We start from the raw sequence: 16,671 nt of genomic DNA, 5'->3' as shown, positions 1-16,671 counted from the left end.
GATCCGTGCAGATGGGGCTGGAGAAAGCCCCAGGTATGTATAAAACGTATTATTACTCAGCTCTGGTTAGTGTTGGGCGAACAGTGTTCGCCACTGTTCGGGTTCTGCAGAACATCACCCTGTTCGGCTGATGTTCGAGTTCGGCCGAACACCTGATGGTGTTCGGCCTTTTTAGTTCGGGTTCGCCCGAACTATTCAATGCCCGCCGAACAGGGCCGAACAGGCCCCCTGTTCGGCCGAACAGGGCCCTGTTCGCCCGAACATGCCGCAATACGGCCCCCCTATGGGGTCGCAGGCATAAGGGGGGCGCATGCCCCGATCGCGGGGAGGGGGGGGGTCGGAAATTCCCCCCACCCCCTCCGCTAGCGCTCCCCCCTCTGCCCGCTTCCCCATAAAAAAAGTTTAAGGCAAGTTAAATAGTACCTGGTGGCTGGCACTGGCAGTGGAGTGAGGAGGAGGAGTCCGAGTAGCAGAGTGAAGCGTTGAGGCCGGGCAGCGGGCGGTTCTGCGGTAGTACCCTTGTGGTACTTCCGCCCTTTCTCTGACCTCACGTCCTCTGCATACGAGGGTACGCGTCACGCGTACCCTCGTATGCGTCATCACGTAGAGGACGTGAGGTCAGAGAAAGGGCGGAAGTACCACAAGGGTACTACCGCTGAACCGCCCGCTGCCCGGCCTCAACGCGTCACTCTGCTACTCGGACTCCTCCTCCTCCTCACTCCACTGCCAGTGCCAGCCACCAGGTACTATTTAACTTGCCTTAAACTTTTTTTATGGGGAAGCGGGCAGAGGGGGGAGCGCTAGCGGAGGGGGGAATTTCCGACCCCCCCCCCCCCCCGCGATCGGGGCATGCTCCCCCCTTATGCCTGCAACCCCATAGGGCCCCCAAAATGGGCATGTTCGGGGGTCCCATTGACTTCCATTGAGTTTGGCGTTCGGGCCGAACATGCCGAACATCTGGCCCATGTTCGGCCTGTTCGGCCCGAACCCGAACATCCAGGTGTTCGCCCAACACTAGCTCTGGTACACTTTAAAGTCCATAGACTTTCATTATACTGTTCATAGTACCTAATAAATGTAGGAAACTAATGTAAAATAAATAAGTCACTCTACATTTCCCTTACTTATTTCACCCAAAGCCTCACACTGACTTTGAAATTAACCCACCCGAAGCAACTGCCGGCAACCCTAGCAATGCAGTATAACTGTCACCCAGAGGGATCTGGGCAGAGCTCCCTTCAACTACAGCCGAGAATTGTGTTCTGTTGCCAAGAGGATGGCTTGACAGCATAGCATACAAGAGCAGTAGACGGGATAAGGAGGTGGAACAATGTGTTAGTCTGTTGCTTCAATGCTAGGTACACATGATACAATTTTCTGGCAGATTTATCTGCCAGATCGGAGTTCGCTGCTGGCTTCATGCTCCTTCCTTCATCCACATACACATGCCCCACATGGTTTGCCCCACATGGTTGCCATCTTAACATGGGTGCGTGTGTAACGTGCACCGTAGGGGCACATTTTACACTGAGGAGACAGCGCTGGGGGTTCCGTCGTGTTCGTCGCTTGTCCTGATATCACACGCTGTTACCCCCCGATCACACATGTCGCCTCTACATCTTGCAGCATATTCGATCAATTCATGCAACCAATTTTGGCCAGAAAGTGTTTGCATCATCGACTGGGCATGCTCTAGGTGGCACCGATTTTCATTTGATCCAATTATAATTATTGAATTGGATGGTCGATCAGCTGCCAAGTCGCCTGATGTACGGCCACCTTAAAGTCTGTAGTACCTATAACCAAAATCAAGTTTATTTGGCCTTTCCCACATTGCTGGGCAATCAGTGTCACTAATTGGGAGTTACTGAACAATTGCAATTGTTCATAAACAGAATACAATCAACTTTTATTGTTTCTTTTTTACTGGGCATATAATTTAATGGTATTGCCATTAATCTGAATCTGTGAGAATGTATACTCTCCTGAGCATGTTAAAGCTATAGCTAACCTTAGTGATTCATCAACTGGAATTTAACAAGATGTTGGAATAGATACAAGTGACATAGTGGCCATGCAGCTAAGTTCAACCAGCTTTATTGCCCAGATGTTCTGGGAACAGCTTGCTAATATCCCACATCATCACGCTAACACAGCATATAACATGCAACAAACTTTACATTAGCAGGTGGCTTGCTCCAATAAATACAATCTTCAAGAGACTATCCATAACACTGCAGTAATAGCTCATACATGGAACGTATCTTTTTCTTTGTGAGTTTAGAGCGTGCGGTGATGGTAATTTACTAACAATGTATAAGAATGTGTAAGTAGCTCTATATTTTTGAGTATGTCTTCCAAAAAGAACACTATTATTTATCCTGAAATGGGCACTACAAATGATGTAACAAACCACAATGGATCCTGAAATGACCTAGAAATACTCTCAGAGCCCTTTTTCTCCAGGCGTGTTCCAACACAAAATCGGATTGCCCGCATTTTCCCAAATGCTTGTAAATAATGGTGGCAATACGATTAGGGCCCCTTGCACACAGCAAATCACAAATCCGATTCAGATTTGCAATTCTGATTTTCCCTGGATGCTCCCAACACAAGAAGAAAAATGCAGAAAAAATGCAGCATGCAGGACCGATTCAAAATTGCAAATCGGAATTGCATGTAAAATCGCAAATCGGAATCACATGTAGTGTGCAAGAGGCCTAACACTATAATCACGTTGACCTTTTCCACTGAGACAATTGCCTGCTGCAGTTTTTGTGCAACTGTGTTTAAGTATCTGAGTGCATGAAAATCACTGTACTTTCGTGCACGAAGCCCTGTCCCTTGTCTTCTGGAAACTGTTATTGCAATTGCGCTACACATAATGACAATCGTATGAAAAAAATGTGATGCTCAGGAAATCGCATTTTCAAACAGCTTCAAATCCCAATCAGAATTGCAGCACAATTGCAGTGGAAAGGGGCTCTAAAACATGTCTGTTACAAAACCTTTATCTATAAACCAGTGCTATTAACAGGATGCATTTTACTCATATTAGAAGTTCAATCTGTTTCTGAATGTTTTCTGCCCCTTCAATTAATCTATTGTAATGATTTGTCTGTGGATGAGAACTTTCTGTTTACAGCAGAAATTCAAGTTTATGGGCAAATAATACAAGTATTTCCCAATTCTCAGAGGAAAGAATCGGATCATGCAGTAGATTGCCTAACCTGAAGATCCGTTATTACTTTCCTTATTTACAAAACTGGAAACTCTTTAGGCTTTATTAAGATCATATTTCTCAGAAAGCATCAATATGCCATTTTCAGATACTTAGAAGTTGAAAGAATTAAGAGTATATATCCCAAGCATGTGCTGAAGGGCTCTGATAAAAAAAAAAGACAGACTGTTTTGAATCAGCTAATACGAACAATAGAAGAAAAGATAAATAACGATGAGAATCACTGCATTTGACACTTCAAAGCTACTGTAAATCAAGATAGTGTCAGAGGCATAAGTCCAATTACAGAAAAGCCAGTGCTGACTAATGCTGCCTGATTTTCACCTGTAACATCAACTCCAAAAAACTGATAGATACCGTTTACCTATCTTTGAAGAGAACTTGCTTGCATCCAAAGTATTAGATTGGATAAAGCAAACCAGGCCTCAAATAATCAAATGATGGGGTGAATAAACAGCCAATGAAAAAATTATAAATTAGTTGCCTCCTTCTCTAGGAAGTGTCCAGCGGAGTATCTATGTAAGGAAAGTTGATAATTTATAGCTCCAGATTTTTTTGCCATTGGCTATTGGCCATATTCAAAGTATCCTGGAAATGTAATTCCTGATAATGTGTTTTCCTATTAACTAATCTCATTCACAGACAGGATACCTTTCTAATCTTACCAGTTGACAAGGGCCCAAGGAACATATGCAATTCTCTTTTTCACCTGAGTTTTCTCCTAGGAGATAATTTTTCATCTTCAATTTTAAATAACTTTCCAGCACTTTTCAATTTAAAAAGTACCCAAAAAGTAGGTGGAAAATTACTATCAAAGTTATTTTGAATATTTTCTTGCTTTCTGGTGGCTTAAAAGGCATTTTATTGACAAGTTTAAAAATATCACCTAGGAGAAAACTCAGGAGAAAAGGGGAATTGCATATGGGCCCATATGTAATTAACTTTTTCCCCTGAGTTATCACCTAGTAGATAACTTTCATCTTCTCTTTAAACTAATTTGTCAGCATTTTACAATTGAAAAAGTCCTCAAAAGTTGGTAAACGCGTGCTATCAAATTTATTTGGAGTATTTTCTTGCTTGCTGGTGGCTTAAAGGGAATTTTATAAGAAGTTGTGAAAATATCACCTAGGAGAAAACTCAGGAGAAAAAGTGAATTGCATATGGGCCAAGTAGGCTACACAAGCACACCTTATTCAATTCACTTTTTCTCCTATTTTACTCCTAAGCAAAATGTTCACACCTTGGCCCATATGCAATTCACTATCCTCACCTGAGTTTTCTCCTACTTTAAATTTTCAAACTTGTCAATAACATGCCTTTAAAGCCACCAGCAAACAAGAAAATACTCAGAATAATTTTTACAGTACTTTTTCACCTGCTCTTTGGTACTTTTTTTGATTGTAGTGTGCTTAAAAGTTATTTTAAACAGAAGATAAAAAATTATCTTCTAGGAGAAATTTTAGGAGAAAAAGTAGATGGAATAAGGACCCCAGTGTAACGATTTTCAGTGTATAGCTCAGAACTTAACTGACGTCAGTATTTTATTCAAAGTGTAATACAGGTGATTGGTGCACACTTTATAAGGATAATATACACAGGCACCTATTAGGTGCTGCCCCCCAGTGGTAAGGGCCCACTGGTGGGATCCAGGTCGTACAGACAGAGGTCGACAGCAGATCAGTTTAGCCAAAGTGCAGAATCCTGAGACAAGAATCAGAGTCTATAGACAGGCAGAGGTTGGCAACAGATCAGATTGGCGAAGGTACCGAATCGAGAGGCAAGAATCAGAGTCTATAGACAGGCAGAGGTCGGCAACAGATCAGATTGGCGAAGGTACAGAATCGAGAGGCAAGAGAGTAATCAGAGGTAAAGGCAAGAGGTCATACACAGAAATAATCAAAATGCAATAGTAATAATAATCCTAGGCTAAGTGCGAATTCCCGGGGTCCTGCCGGTTCAAACACACAAGGATCTGACTAAGGTCTGAGCGCTAGCACCGAAGTATTCACAACAACAGACAAGGAACAACTGCCAAATCCAGCCTTAAATATCATAAGGCAGCTCAAACAGCCCGCCCCGGAGTGTTCCAACCAATCAGCAGAGAAATGCATGGAGTCTGGAGTCAGCTGACCGGCATGTCAGCTGACCCGTCTCCTAAGATCATAAAAATGCTGGCGCTTCGCGCACGGGCTGTCCTTGCCCTGTGGAGAATTGAGAGCCCCGTCCTGCTGGAAAAAGCCACCGGACCCCGACACGCCGGGACGGCGGCGGGGATGACGTCAGACGTGGGCACGGCGATCGCGCCGCTGCCCGCAGACGAGGTAACGCTCACTCTCCACCCTGACACCCAGCCTTTAAATGTATGAAAACGAGAAAATGATTATCTCTTTTCTAGACCTAACTAGTCCGAAACTGCAGGAAAAATTGAAGCAAAGAGGAGGATTAAATGCTCTAGGTACTGAACTTTTAGTTTTCTGTAAATGTTAAAAGGCTTAAAGCAATAGAAGTTTACTTTATTTCACTGGAAAAGCAAGAATATTAATCCTGTGGAGTTTTTGGGCCAGTTGCCTCAATGTTTGCCTAAACATTGAGCACCAGGGTCTCCCTAGACGCACAGATGAGGGTTTCTGCAACACATGCTGCCTGCACTGACAGCATTGTTATTATTGTGATGGTGCAGCCTTATACAAATTGCATTCAAACTGTGAAAACATCAACCAAACCACCAGCAAAGTGATGAATATATGAATATATGCAACACTGAGCAGCTGCATGAGCTGATTTTAGAGATACGTATGTATGAAAAATAATATATATTATAAAAAGTGAAGGGACAGCCATCGTTACCAAGGCTTGCAAACAGTCAGTATATCAATCACTGTCAATAGTGACAGCATATTCTGGATGCCTTTGTCTCGTGTGTATTTTTACTTCTTTGTTGTCTTTTCATAGATCCAGCATTTTACACAGCTATTTATATAGTACATAAATCCATGCACATCTGTCCATGACTTCACCTCTCATTCTATTATCCCAGCCACAGTCACACTCTATGGTGCCAGTTTGTTTAAAGGGAACCCGAGCCTAAGCTCAGGTTCAAAAAGAGATATTTACCTAAAGAGAGGAAAGCCAGAAGATCCTATTGAGGCTTCCCTCCATGCTCCGATGCACCTCCTACTCAGCATGGCCTTCTTCCACATAGGGGGCGCGATCCTCTCCTGTTACGAGTGCCGCCGTGCAGTAGCCATGTAAGCACGGCTGCGCATGCACAGTAGCACAGGCAGCTCTGGCTTACTGCGGGCATGCTCATGCAGATGGAAGAGGACGTGCGTGGCTCTGATATGATTGGCGACAATGCCCCTTTTTTAGGGGGGGGCACTCAGTGAGGGGGGACATCAGAACACTGAGGAAAGCCTCAATAGGATCCTGAGGTTACCCTCTCTTTAGGTAAGTATCTCCTTTTGTACCCGAGCTAAAGCTAGAGGATGCTTAGAGTGGACACTGAAGGAATTAAAAGTAAAATGATCATTTTAGTAGTACTGCCACTAGTTTAAACTGAATACTTGTTCCAGGGTGCACTGATTCAAATGAATCCCTTAAGGTGAACCTCCAGACTAAAAATTTACTCAGCAGTACTGAAAAAGATTGGAGTTTCTTTAACAGTTTCACAGCATCAGAACTTTGTTTTTTCTTACCCAAGCCTCATTTTTTGCTGCACAGAAGCTAGGCTCCGCCCCATCAAAGAAATCTGCTGTGCAAAGCATGATGGGATTTCTGATGTTGTTGTTCTCGTTGCCTAGTGCGCAAAGGTGGGAGGGGTGATCAGGACACAGGACAGCTGGAACTGTGTCTCATGATCCCTGTCACCTTCTTTCAAACAAAAAGATGGCTGCCCCCATGAAATCACAAACATTTGCCTGTTTTTTTAAAACAGGGTGGGTAAGAGATTACATTAGCTTAATCACAAGAAAATGTATGCGTGCTCAACATCAAGCTTAACCCTTACAAGTCTGGCTGTGCAAATCTGGCTAAAATGGCTTATCATGAGACATGCTCACGCAAAAATGCATTTGCTTTCGCATGCCAAACTTTGCAGGGTCAAAAACTAATACCGCGAAGCGGTTGCCCTGCGGGAATTAGTTCATGCTTTATAGCACTATCCAGGAGCGCCACGGGGAGGCTTCCCAATGCCCCCATACAACCGGGGGGGCTGCGGGGCCCCAGGCTCTCTCACTGCCTAGGGACCACAGCAACACCCCGGAGGTGGAGGCTGGGCAACGCAGACAACCCCCCCCAAGCGTGGCCAGCGCCGAGGGGGGCCATCCGCACCCACCTCCCAAAAATTTAAAACCAGGCACTTACCTTAATGTCCATTGCGTACTGCTACTGCGCATCGACTCGGGGCACTGCATAGTTTGTCCTTTCTTTGGAGGCAAGTGGTGAATGGCTTGTTTTAGGAGGTGAGAGCCCTGGAGCAGGCTATTTGCGCCTGTCCTCCCCTTATGTGTCGCGCCCAGGTCATGCGCATATAGCAGAACGCAATGGACGTTAAGGTAAGTGCCTGTTTTTAATCTTGGGAGGTGTGTGCGGGCGGCTCTTCCCGGCGCTGGCCACGCTGGGGAGATCGCCTGCACCCCCCAGCCTCCACCTCCGAGGTGCCGCTGTGTGGGTTCCAGGCGGTGAGAGAGCCTGGGACCCCCGCGGCCCCCCGGTTGTATGGGGGCAATGGGAAGCCTCCTCGTGGCGCCCCTGGATAGTGCTATGTCGCATGAACTAATTCCCGCAGGGCAATTGTTTTGCGGTTTTTGGTTTTTGACCCTGCATATTTAGGCATGCGAAAGCAAATGCATATTTGCATGAGCAATGTCTCGTGATTAGCCAATAGGCCAAATTTTCAAACCCAGATTTGTCAGGTTTACTTGGTTGATGCACACATTTTCTCTCTGTTGTAATTAGCATTGCATTTTCTTTTCTTTGGAGGCAAGTGGTGAATGGATTGTTTTAGGAGGTGAGAGCCCTGGAGCAGGCTATTTGCGCCTGTCCTCCCCTTATGTGTCGCACCCAGGTCATGCGCATATAGCAGAACGCAATGGACGTTAAGGCAAGTGCCTGTTGTTAATCTTGGGAGGTGTGTGCGGGCGGCTCTTCCCGGCGCTGGCCACGCTGGGGAGATCGCCTGCACCCCCCAGCCTCCACCTCCGAGGTGCCGCTGTGTGGGTTCCAGGCGGTGAGAGAGCCTGGGACCCCCGCGGCCCCCCGGTTGTATGGGGGCAATGGGAAGCCTCCTCGTGGCGCCCCTGGATAGTGATATGTAGCATGAACTAATTCCCGCAGGGCAATTGTTTTGCGGTTTTTGGTTTTTGACCCTGCATATTTAGGCATGCGAAAGCAAATGCATATTTGCATGAGCAATGTCTCGTGATTAGCCAATAGGCCAAATTTGCAAAGCCAGATTTGTCAGGTTCACTTGGTTGATGCACACATTTTCTCTCTGTTGTAATTAGTAAGAGATTACATTACCTATCTATTTTAATTAACATAACTAATGTAACTTAATGACAGTATGTTTGTTTAGACTGAAGTTCCACTTTAACCCTTCCTCACTGCTGCTCCCAAGGCTTGTGCCTCTCTCACCTCTGCCTTGGCCAGGTCCTGGGTACAGCTACCACTTCAAAGAAATACAAATCTCATATGCATCTAACGTGTCACTCTACTTTCCTTAGGAAAAAAAACAATCCTTATCAAATCATTTTTATACATTGCAAGAGTATTAAGGTGTGATTATGGCTGATTTCCACTTTGCTAGTGTGCATCGTGCAGGACATATGCCAGCATTTGCGTTGATGAGAGTACCCATCCGAATCCCATACATCCAAATGCCATGCACTTCTATAGGGATTCAGATATGTGCTACAGTAAACTGCAGCATGCTATCCCATTCAGATGGCAAGCCTATTGACGGAATAGGCAGTTTTTCCCCACTCGAAATTGCATGCAGGGAACTGCTGATTCCACACAAATGCAATTAGGCCCTTCCCTGATATACAGTTTAGTATTTTGGAGCAGCTTCAAATCTGTTGCAGGGCAATCATTTCCTGGTCTTCTGGGAAGCAGTGGTCTGTGGGAGTGATTAGTCCACCTACACAAGAAACATACCAACAGTAGTGTATTCTGCTGCCTTCTGTAGTGTAGTCACTTATAGAATAACAGTGATCCAATGACACAGGTGACAATTTTGAAGAAGTCCTGTGCAACAATCCTTAAACTGTTACCATAATTCCCATTAAGCCTACTCTGAGTTATTGTTACCTGTAGTGAAATCCCATAGAGGCTGCAGACTGAAACAGAAGGAAATATTTAAGGGCCGGTTCACACTTGCGGTTCCCTGCCCAACGGACCGGATGACCTGACCGGATCCGGACCGGATCCGGATCGGAACCGTACGGTTCTGATCCGGTCAGGTTGCATCAGGTGTTCATCAGGATGCGATCCGGATCCGTTTGGCAAAAGATAGTAGAAACCGAATAAAAATGTTGGGGTCTGGGAGGTCAGCAGAAGGTGGACCTGTGGAATCAGGCCCTCCGCTGTTTAGCACTCACCTCCACCTCCGACATACTGCCAACATCTCCAGCACGTTTAAAGTCACTGCTGCTCCACTCCAAAATGCTTGCCCATGTGTCCCCATCCAAAATCGCCGCTACAATACGCATAGGAAGTGGGGTAGAACATCCGGATTTTTAGCCAGTGTGTTGTGCGCTCTCCGGTTCTCATTGGTTTGTATTGGCCGGATGGTGCAGTCCGGCTCCGCTCCGGATACGGCTGCCGGAGGAGCCGGACCAAAAAATAGCGCATGTTGGGTCTTATGCCGGAGTCCGGATCCGGATCCGGTCCGGACGAAACGGACGCATGTGAACGGACGCATAGGCTTTCATTGCTATGCCGTGCGTCCGTTCCGTCCGTTCTGCATGCGGTCCGGCTCCGACACGGCGATTCCGGACGGCGACCGCTAATGTGAACCGGGCCTAACAACATTTTGTTATAGAATTGCTTGCATAGCAGTGACATATGTTTTATAAATTTTGTGTGGAGATACCCTTTAAATCCATAAATGTACTTACTTAAAACAAAAGGGTATGTCAATCATTAAGATTTATGTGATCACAAAAAGTATCACACAATGCATCATTACTAAAGATGCATATTATCACTTGCCACCAAAGCCAGACACACATCCAGAATCACTGGTGTACAGTGTGCCTACTCTTAATGTTACAGAGCCATACTAATTCAACATGCACATATGCATCAGTGCATGGCATGGATTAATATGGTTCTTGTGAAGCGAGTAATACTGAGTACCCATACAGCCCATACTATCCTTTAGGATATATCTAGTGGTTTGGGGTCACCATGAGCTATTGTACTAGCTATGTACTACCTTTAAATCCAATGACTGCCCCTCAAAAGCAGAATCTGAAGGAGAGAACTACACAGAAATATACAGGACTTTATCACGTGTTTAACAACAACAACAACAACAACAACAACAACAAATAACATTTGTAAAGCGCTTTTCTCCCGTGGGACTCAAAGCGCATAAGCATGGCTCCGACCATTGTGGTACAGGGGAAGAATTTTATAAATCTGGAAATGCCAGGCTAAACAGGTGGCTTTTCAGTCTGGATTTGAATAGCTCCAGGGATGGTGCTGTCTTTACTGGGTGTGGTAGGGAGTTCCAAAGAGTAGGGGCAGCATGACAGAAGGCTCTGTCTCCAGATTTTTTGAGGTGCACTCTGGGAGTGACCAAGTTTATAGAACTTGCTGATCTGAGGTTGTGAGAGGTGTGGTGCAGCTTCAGCAAGTCCTTCATGTATCCAGGGCCCAGATTGTGCAGGGATTTGAATGTCAGCAGTCCAATCTTGAAGAGTATTCTCCATTCTACTGGTAGCCAGTGCAGTGAGCGAAGGATCGGTGTAATGTGACAGTGGCGAGGCTGGTTTGTTAGCAATCTGGCAGCAGCATTCTGCACTAATTGCAGGCGACGCAAGTCTTTTTTGGGGAGGCCAGCATAAAGGGCATTGCAGTAGTCCAGCCGTGATGTGATGAAGGCGTGGACTAGGGTTTGAAGATCCTCTGGGGGAATCAGATGTTTAATCTTTGCAATGTTCTTCAGATGAAAGAAGGAAGATTTAACTACAGATGAAATTTGGTTTCTGAAACTCAATTCCCCATCGATTAGTACGCCAAGGCTGCGCACAAGGTTGGAGCTGTTTATGTCTGAATTCCCAATCCTGATTGGTGTTGCTTTAGGATAGAGCTGTTTTGATGGCGAGCACTGGCTTTGGACAAACAGGACCTCAGTTTTGTCAGCATTCAGTTTCAACCAGTTATCATTCATCCATGCCTGAAGCTCAGCTAAGCAAGAGTTTATTTTTGGGGTAGGGTCTGTTCCACCAGGTTTGAAGGACAGGTATAGCTGTGTGTCATCGGCGTAGCAGTGGTACGTAGGCCAGTTAAGGTTCCCTTTAACCCTTAACAAGGTAATACAAACAGAAATAACCATGTAAAGCTTAAAGGTTTAATCAGAGGTCACATTTTTCTGTCATTTGACTGCAAAAACTGAAATATGATTGGCTGTCCTTGGTAGCCACGCTTTTTAAAGTTTTACTTTGTGACAACTTCATTAAGAAAAACTAACCAGCTCAATTGTTTTAACTCTCTTTATACAGAAAGATTGTGGAAATATAGTGGAAAAGAATTTCAAAGTGATAATTACAATTCCTTACTTGTTCTCATTGCTTGCATCATATCGAGGCATGGGATCATAGTCATTGCCATTGATATCAGTGCTGGCCAGAGGATCCTACGGCCAAAAATAAGAAGAGAAATAAATAAGTTATTAGATCCTTATTAAGTCATTACCTCACGTGGCTCATGCATATATTTAACAGCTCCACTTGGCATGTAATTAGGTTAGCAATTGTCCTTGTGCATTACTGATCATCTGTAGACTGACTGAGCGGTGAAGAAAGCCTCTCATTGACTGTATTTTTGCACTACAGATGACCATTTGCCCCATTTATGTTTCTACACAGACTGAAATGTAAGTTATATTTTCCTTTTCTGTAATTTGATAAGTATAGTAAACTCCAGACATCTACATTCTACATATATTTTTTACTCATACTTCCCTGATGACCACAGAACATTAAGCAATAACATTTCAGCTAGTGTTTTCACCTGCCGAAGTTAAAGGGACCCTTAACTGTAAAAAAAATGAGTTTTACTTACCTGGGGCATCTACCAGCCCCCTGCAGCCATCCTGTGCCCTCGCAGTCGCTCATGGCTCCTCTGGTCCCCTGCTGGCAGCTAGCTTCGTTTTTGCCGACTGGGAGTCAGCCAGCCGCCATGCGTATGTTTTTATGCATCCCTGCTGGTGCTGGAAGCTATTGCAGACATCAACATGTACATTTTACGCATTACGGTTGTAACGCGTAAAAATGTACTTGTTGATGTCTGCAATAGCTTCGAGCACCAGCAAGGATGCGTAAAAACGTACGCATGGCAGCCGGCAGACTCCCAGTCGGCAAAAACAAAACTAGCTGGCAGCGGGGGACCAGAGGAGCCATGAGTGACTGCGAGGGCACAGGATGGCTGCAGGGGGGGACCAGAGGAGCCATGAGTGACTGCAAGGGCACAGGATGGCTGCAGGGGGGGACCAGAGGAGCCATGAGTGACTGCGAGGGCACAGGATGGCTGCAGGGGGCTGGTAGATGCCCCAGGTAAGTAAAACTCATTTTTTTTTACAGTTAAGGTTCCCTTTAAGAAATCATACTGTTCACATTTTGCTTAGGTTAGATCCATTTAGTATGTTCTGAAAGGATGGGCTTCCAATTATACCATTCCTGCCATAAAAACTATATTCGCTTTTTATAAAAAAAAAGAGCAAAGAATCTTCATGGTTTTTTTATACCACAATGACATAGGCTTTACACTGTTTTGTGATTCTGTTTGCGTTTATATTAAGTGGAAAACAGTGTATGTCCCTTTGAAACAGAAAATGCATGCGCTTTCCAAGGTGCATTAAAAAAAAAATGTGCATAGTGAAAATGACCCCTATTGCATTGCAACCCCACTTAGAAACCACAATTGAGGAGAAATGGATTTCCCACCATCACCACCACCTAAAAGTAATATTATGTAAAATCCCCTCAAAGCTATGCAGACACACATGATTAAAGTTGGCTGAGGCAGCCGATAACGACTGCCTTAGCTAATAATCAGGCATGTGTACAGCCGACCCCTGACCGCTGGCTCGCAAGCGATCCACCAGGTGGAGCAACTTGGCCGAGTGACGATCGATCCCATTGTGAACACCACCAACCCCCCCCCCCCCATGCCACTCCATTTGCCCTCCGCACCCGCATACCAACAGTGTCCGTTATCAGCTATACAGCTGACTTGATGTCTTTTCAGCCTGACCCAGTGATGACCTTCAAAGGGATTGGGTGTATAGTAGAGAATGCAAAGTATATACTGCTACAAAAACAATGATGGGAGACATACTGTATAATACATGATTAAACAGGTGTTTCAAACAAAACAATTTCTCTGATGTTGCTTTTAAATCTGTTACCTTTTTCATTTGACGTATCTAGAGCTTGATAAAGGCAAACTACTCTAACCAAAACAGAGCCAAACTCTCACTTCTGAAAGATATTTTCAAATCCTTCCTATTTCTAATAGAGGAGTGGTGAGATCTTTGCATTGTTTACTATAGTGATGTAAGGACATTCAAAACTGAGAACTATGACTCACATATCAGGACAGATGTAACCTCCTGGATGCAAGATTCCAGATATGCCAATTATTTCCAGCTTTTCCACAGTTTGAACTGCAGAGCCTCAATCCTGCTGTTTTGAACTTTGACAGTATCAAACAAGTGTAGGCAGTTGCATCAAAAATGATTAAAAGTCAGTCATACGAAATCTAAATCCAACATAGGGAAAAAAAAGTGAGCTCAAGTGTTTTCTAAATTAAGCAAACCTTGCTGTTGTAGTGAGCAACTGAGCATAGCTGAATGAAATAAGGCTTTGCTACTCTAAAAAGAATACATACATTTTAGGAATCAGGTTGATCAAACAACAGCAGATTATCTCATGCTGATCTATATGAAAGGCCCAAATCCAAGTAAATTTGATTATAAGATGGCTGCAGATAACTGGGCCTATATGAAGAAACAAATAAGCTCAGCAAATTGTATGGTCAGTGGACAACTTTAGTCTACACACAACTTTGCTCTGTAGAGGTGTCTTGCATAGGCATGTGTTTTCTATCCCTACAACTTGCACTATGGCAGGCAATTGCTTTAGCAGGAAGGAGTTAGCATTGGAAGGAAGCATGCCCTGGAGCTTCACCCAATGTGAACAGTTCATGTGACCGTATCCTGCAGTACATACAACTCCAGAGTTGTAATACAAAGCAAACACTTTTATGTTTCAAGTCTATCATCAAGCAGTAAGTGTTATTTTTATATCAGTCCGAACATAAGGAAATATGGGAGGGTGGTGGCAGTGCTGTCCATAGAACTGGTTTAAAGTAAATTGGATGAGATTGTATCTATTGTGCTGTGCAGTGATATACCGTAGGTATCGTGTAAACTTTAAGACCACTCTGCTTTATCACTGTCAGCAGATAACCTTCTTGATATCTGTTGTTCTGTCCTGTTTTATTGTTACGGAGCTATATATTACATTTTAAAGTTATAGCAAGATGGTACCCAGGATGCACTCATAGGCACTAGAAGACAGATTGCTGTAGTGGTAACAATAAAATAGCAAGAGGGATTACTTTTATGGAAATGGTCCCTAATAAACTTTTTCTAGGAAGAAAAAATCTTACGGCTGATGCTTTTTTTTTTTCTTTTTCTTTTTTTATTGGACTGCAATTTTTGAGAATTGAGAAAAGTTTACCATTCCAGTTATTGACAAACGAATAAAGCATCTGTTGAATGGGGTTACTTTAATTCCTACGAAAGCAAATGATAAGGTCTTGCGATATTTTTTTCTGCTCACAAAGCAAGACTCTGTTTCTCAGTGCTTTGATTAATGTAGACTTGGTGCTGGGTAGACTTCCCGTTACAAACTTTTGGCTGTGATGTTAAATATCTGCATATAACAGCTTTGCTTCAGTTGCATATGTCATTTCCAAGGGATATACTTAAAGAGAAACTCGGACCAAGAATTGAACTTTATCCCAATCAGTAGTTGATATACCCCCTTTTACATGAAAAATCTATTCCTTTTCGCAAACAGACCATCAGGGGGCGCTGTATGACTGATATTGTGGTGAAACTCCTCCCGCAAGAAACTCTGAGGACCGTGGTACTCCTGGCAGATTCCTGTCTGTGAACCTTGTTGCATTGTCGGAAATAGCTTTTTACAGCTGTTTCCAACTGCCAAAAAAGCATGCAGCAGCTACATCCCCTGCCAACAGTAAAAATGTCACCATGTAATAAATGTCAGAATGTAAATCAGGGATTTAAAAGATTTAACAATGGGCAAACACTGACTAAATTATTTATACATAATTATTGTAAAAATGAAGCACTTTTGTATTACATTATTTTCACTGGAGTTCCTCTGTAACCTTTAAAATGGTTACCAACACTAAATATTCAAGAATAGCCTTTAAGCCTTTAGTACAGCCACAAAGCCATGGCCCACAGTGCAAATTTTACATTGGCACATCCCTCAACACTTTATGTATAATAATCACATAATGCGGATCGCCAAAACAATGACTGTTATTGTGTGGGAGAAACATAAGCATACATTTAATGTTATTAAGTACTATTCAAAGCATGCCGAGAAGCAATCATCACCACAGAAACAGTAAGGAGCTCATGCAGACACTAGGGGGGATCTTCATGTGGGCCCCTCAGGGGCATGGAACCTGGTGCTGCCACACCCCTTCCTATTAGTATGCCACTGAGACCCAGCATACTGCATGGTGATCGATCACATGAAATGCTGAAGGTATTAGGTAGGCATTCAGGTTAAATAACTATGAATAATATAATTAGCATTTACGAAGGTGTTTTCTGACTAATGAACTGCATCACAAGTTATATATCTTCTTTTGTATGTGGATGTTTTACCAACCTTTAATAAAATCTGGAGAAAAAAAATGTCATCACAAAGCAAGTTATTTATTACTTTAGGGCCCTTTTCCACTAGCAATCGCTAGTTCGTGCTAAACGTTAGCGATTGCGATTCAGCAAAGTAACACATTTTCCCGGCATTTGCGATCGCAGTTTTGCTATGCACTGGACTGCATAGCAAAATCGCAGCAAAAATCGCTCCGCCACGCAATTGCATTTGAGTAAAAAATGAAACGCGGTAGTGAAAAAATTACCTACCGCTATTCCT

The 16,671-nt window shown here is 43.9% G+C and overlaps 1 protein-coding gene across 4 annotated transcripts in view; it reads right to left on the bottom strand.

Annotated features, from left to right (window-relative positions):
* Positions 1-16,671, bottom strand: part of PCSK5 (proprotein convertase subtilisin/kexin type 5) — a 639,880-nt gene that overhangs the window by 420,150 nt on the left and 203,059 nt on the right. For all 4 annotated transcript variants that reach the window (XM_068236619.1, XM_068236638.1, XM_068236648.1 and 1 more), the window contains exon 5: positions 12,028-12,104. In XM_068236619.1, the coding sequence (XP_068092720.1) occupies positions 12,028-12,104 (77 nt within the window). The remainder of the gene's footprint in view (positions 1-12,027; positions 12,105-16,671) is intronic.

This window comes from Hyperolius riggenbachi, chromosome 1 (genome assembly GCF_040937935.1).
Source record: "Hyperolius riggenbachi isolate aHypRig1 chromosome 1, aHypRig1.pri, whole genome shotgun sequence".
Classification (NCBI taxonomy): domain Eukaryota; kingdom Metazoa; phylum Chordata; class Amphibia; order Anura; family Hyperoliidae; genus Hyperolius; species Hyperolius riggenbachi.
This window is presented reverse-complemented; position numbering and strand designations above follow the sequence as displayed.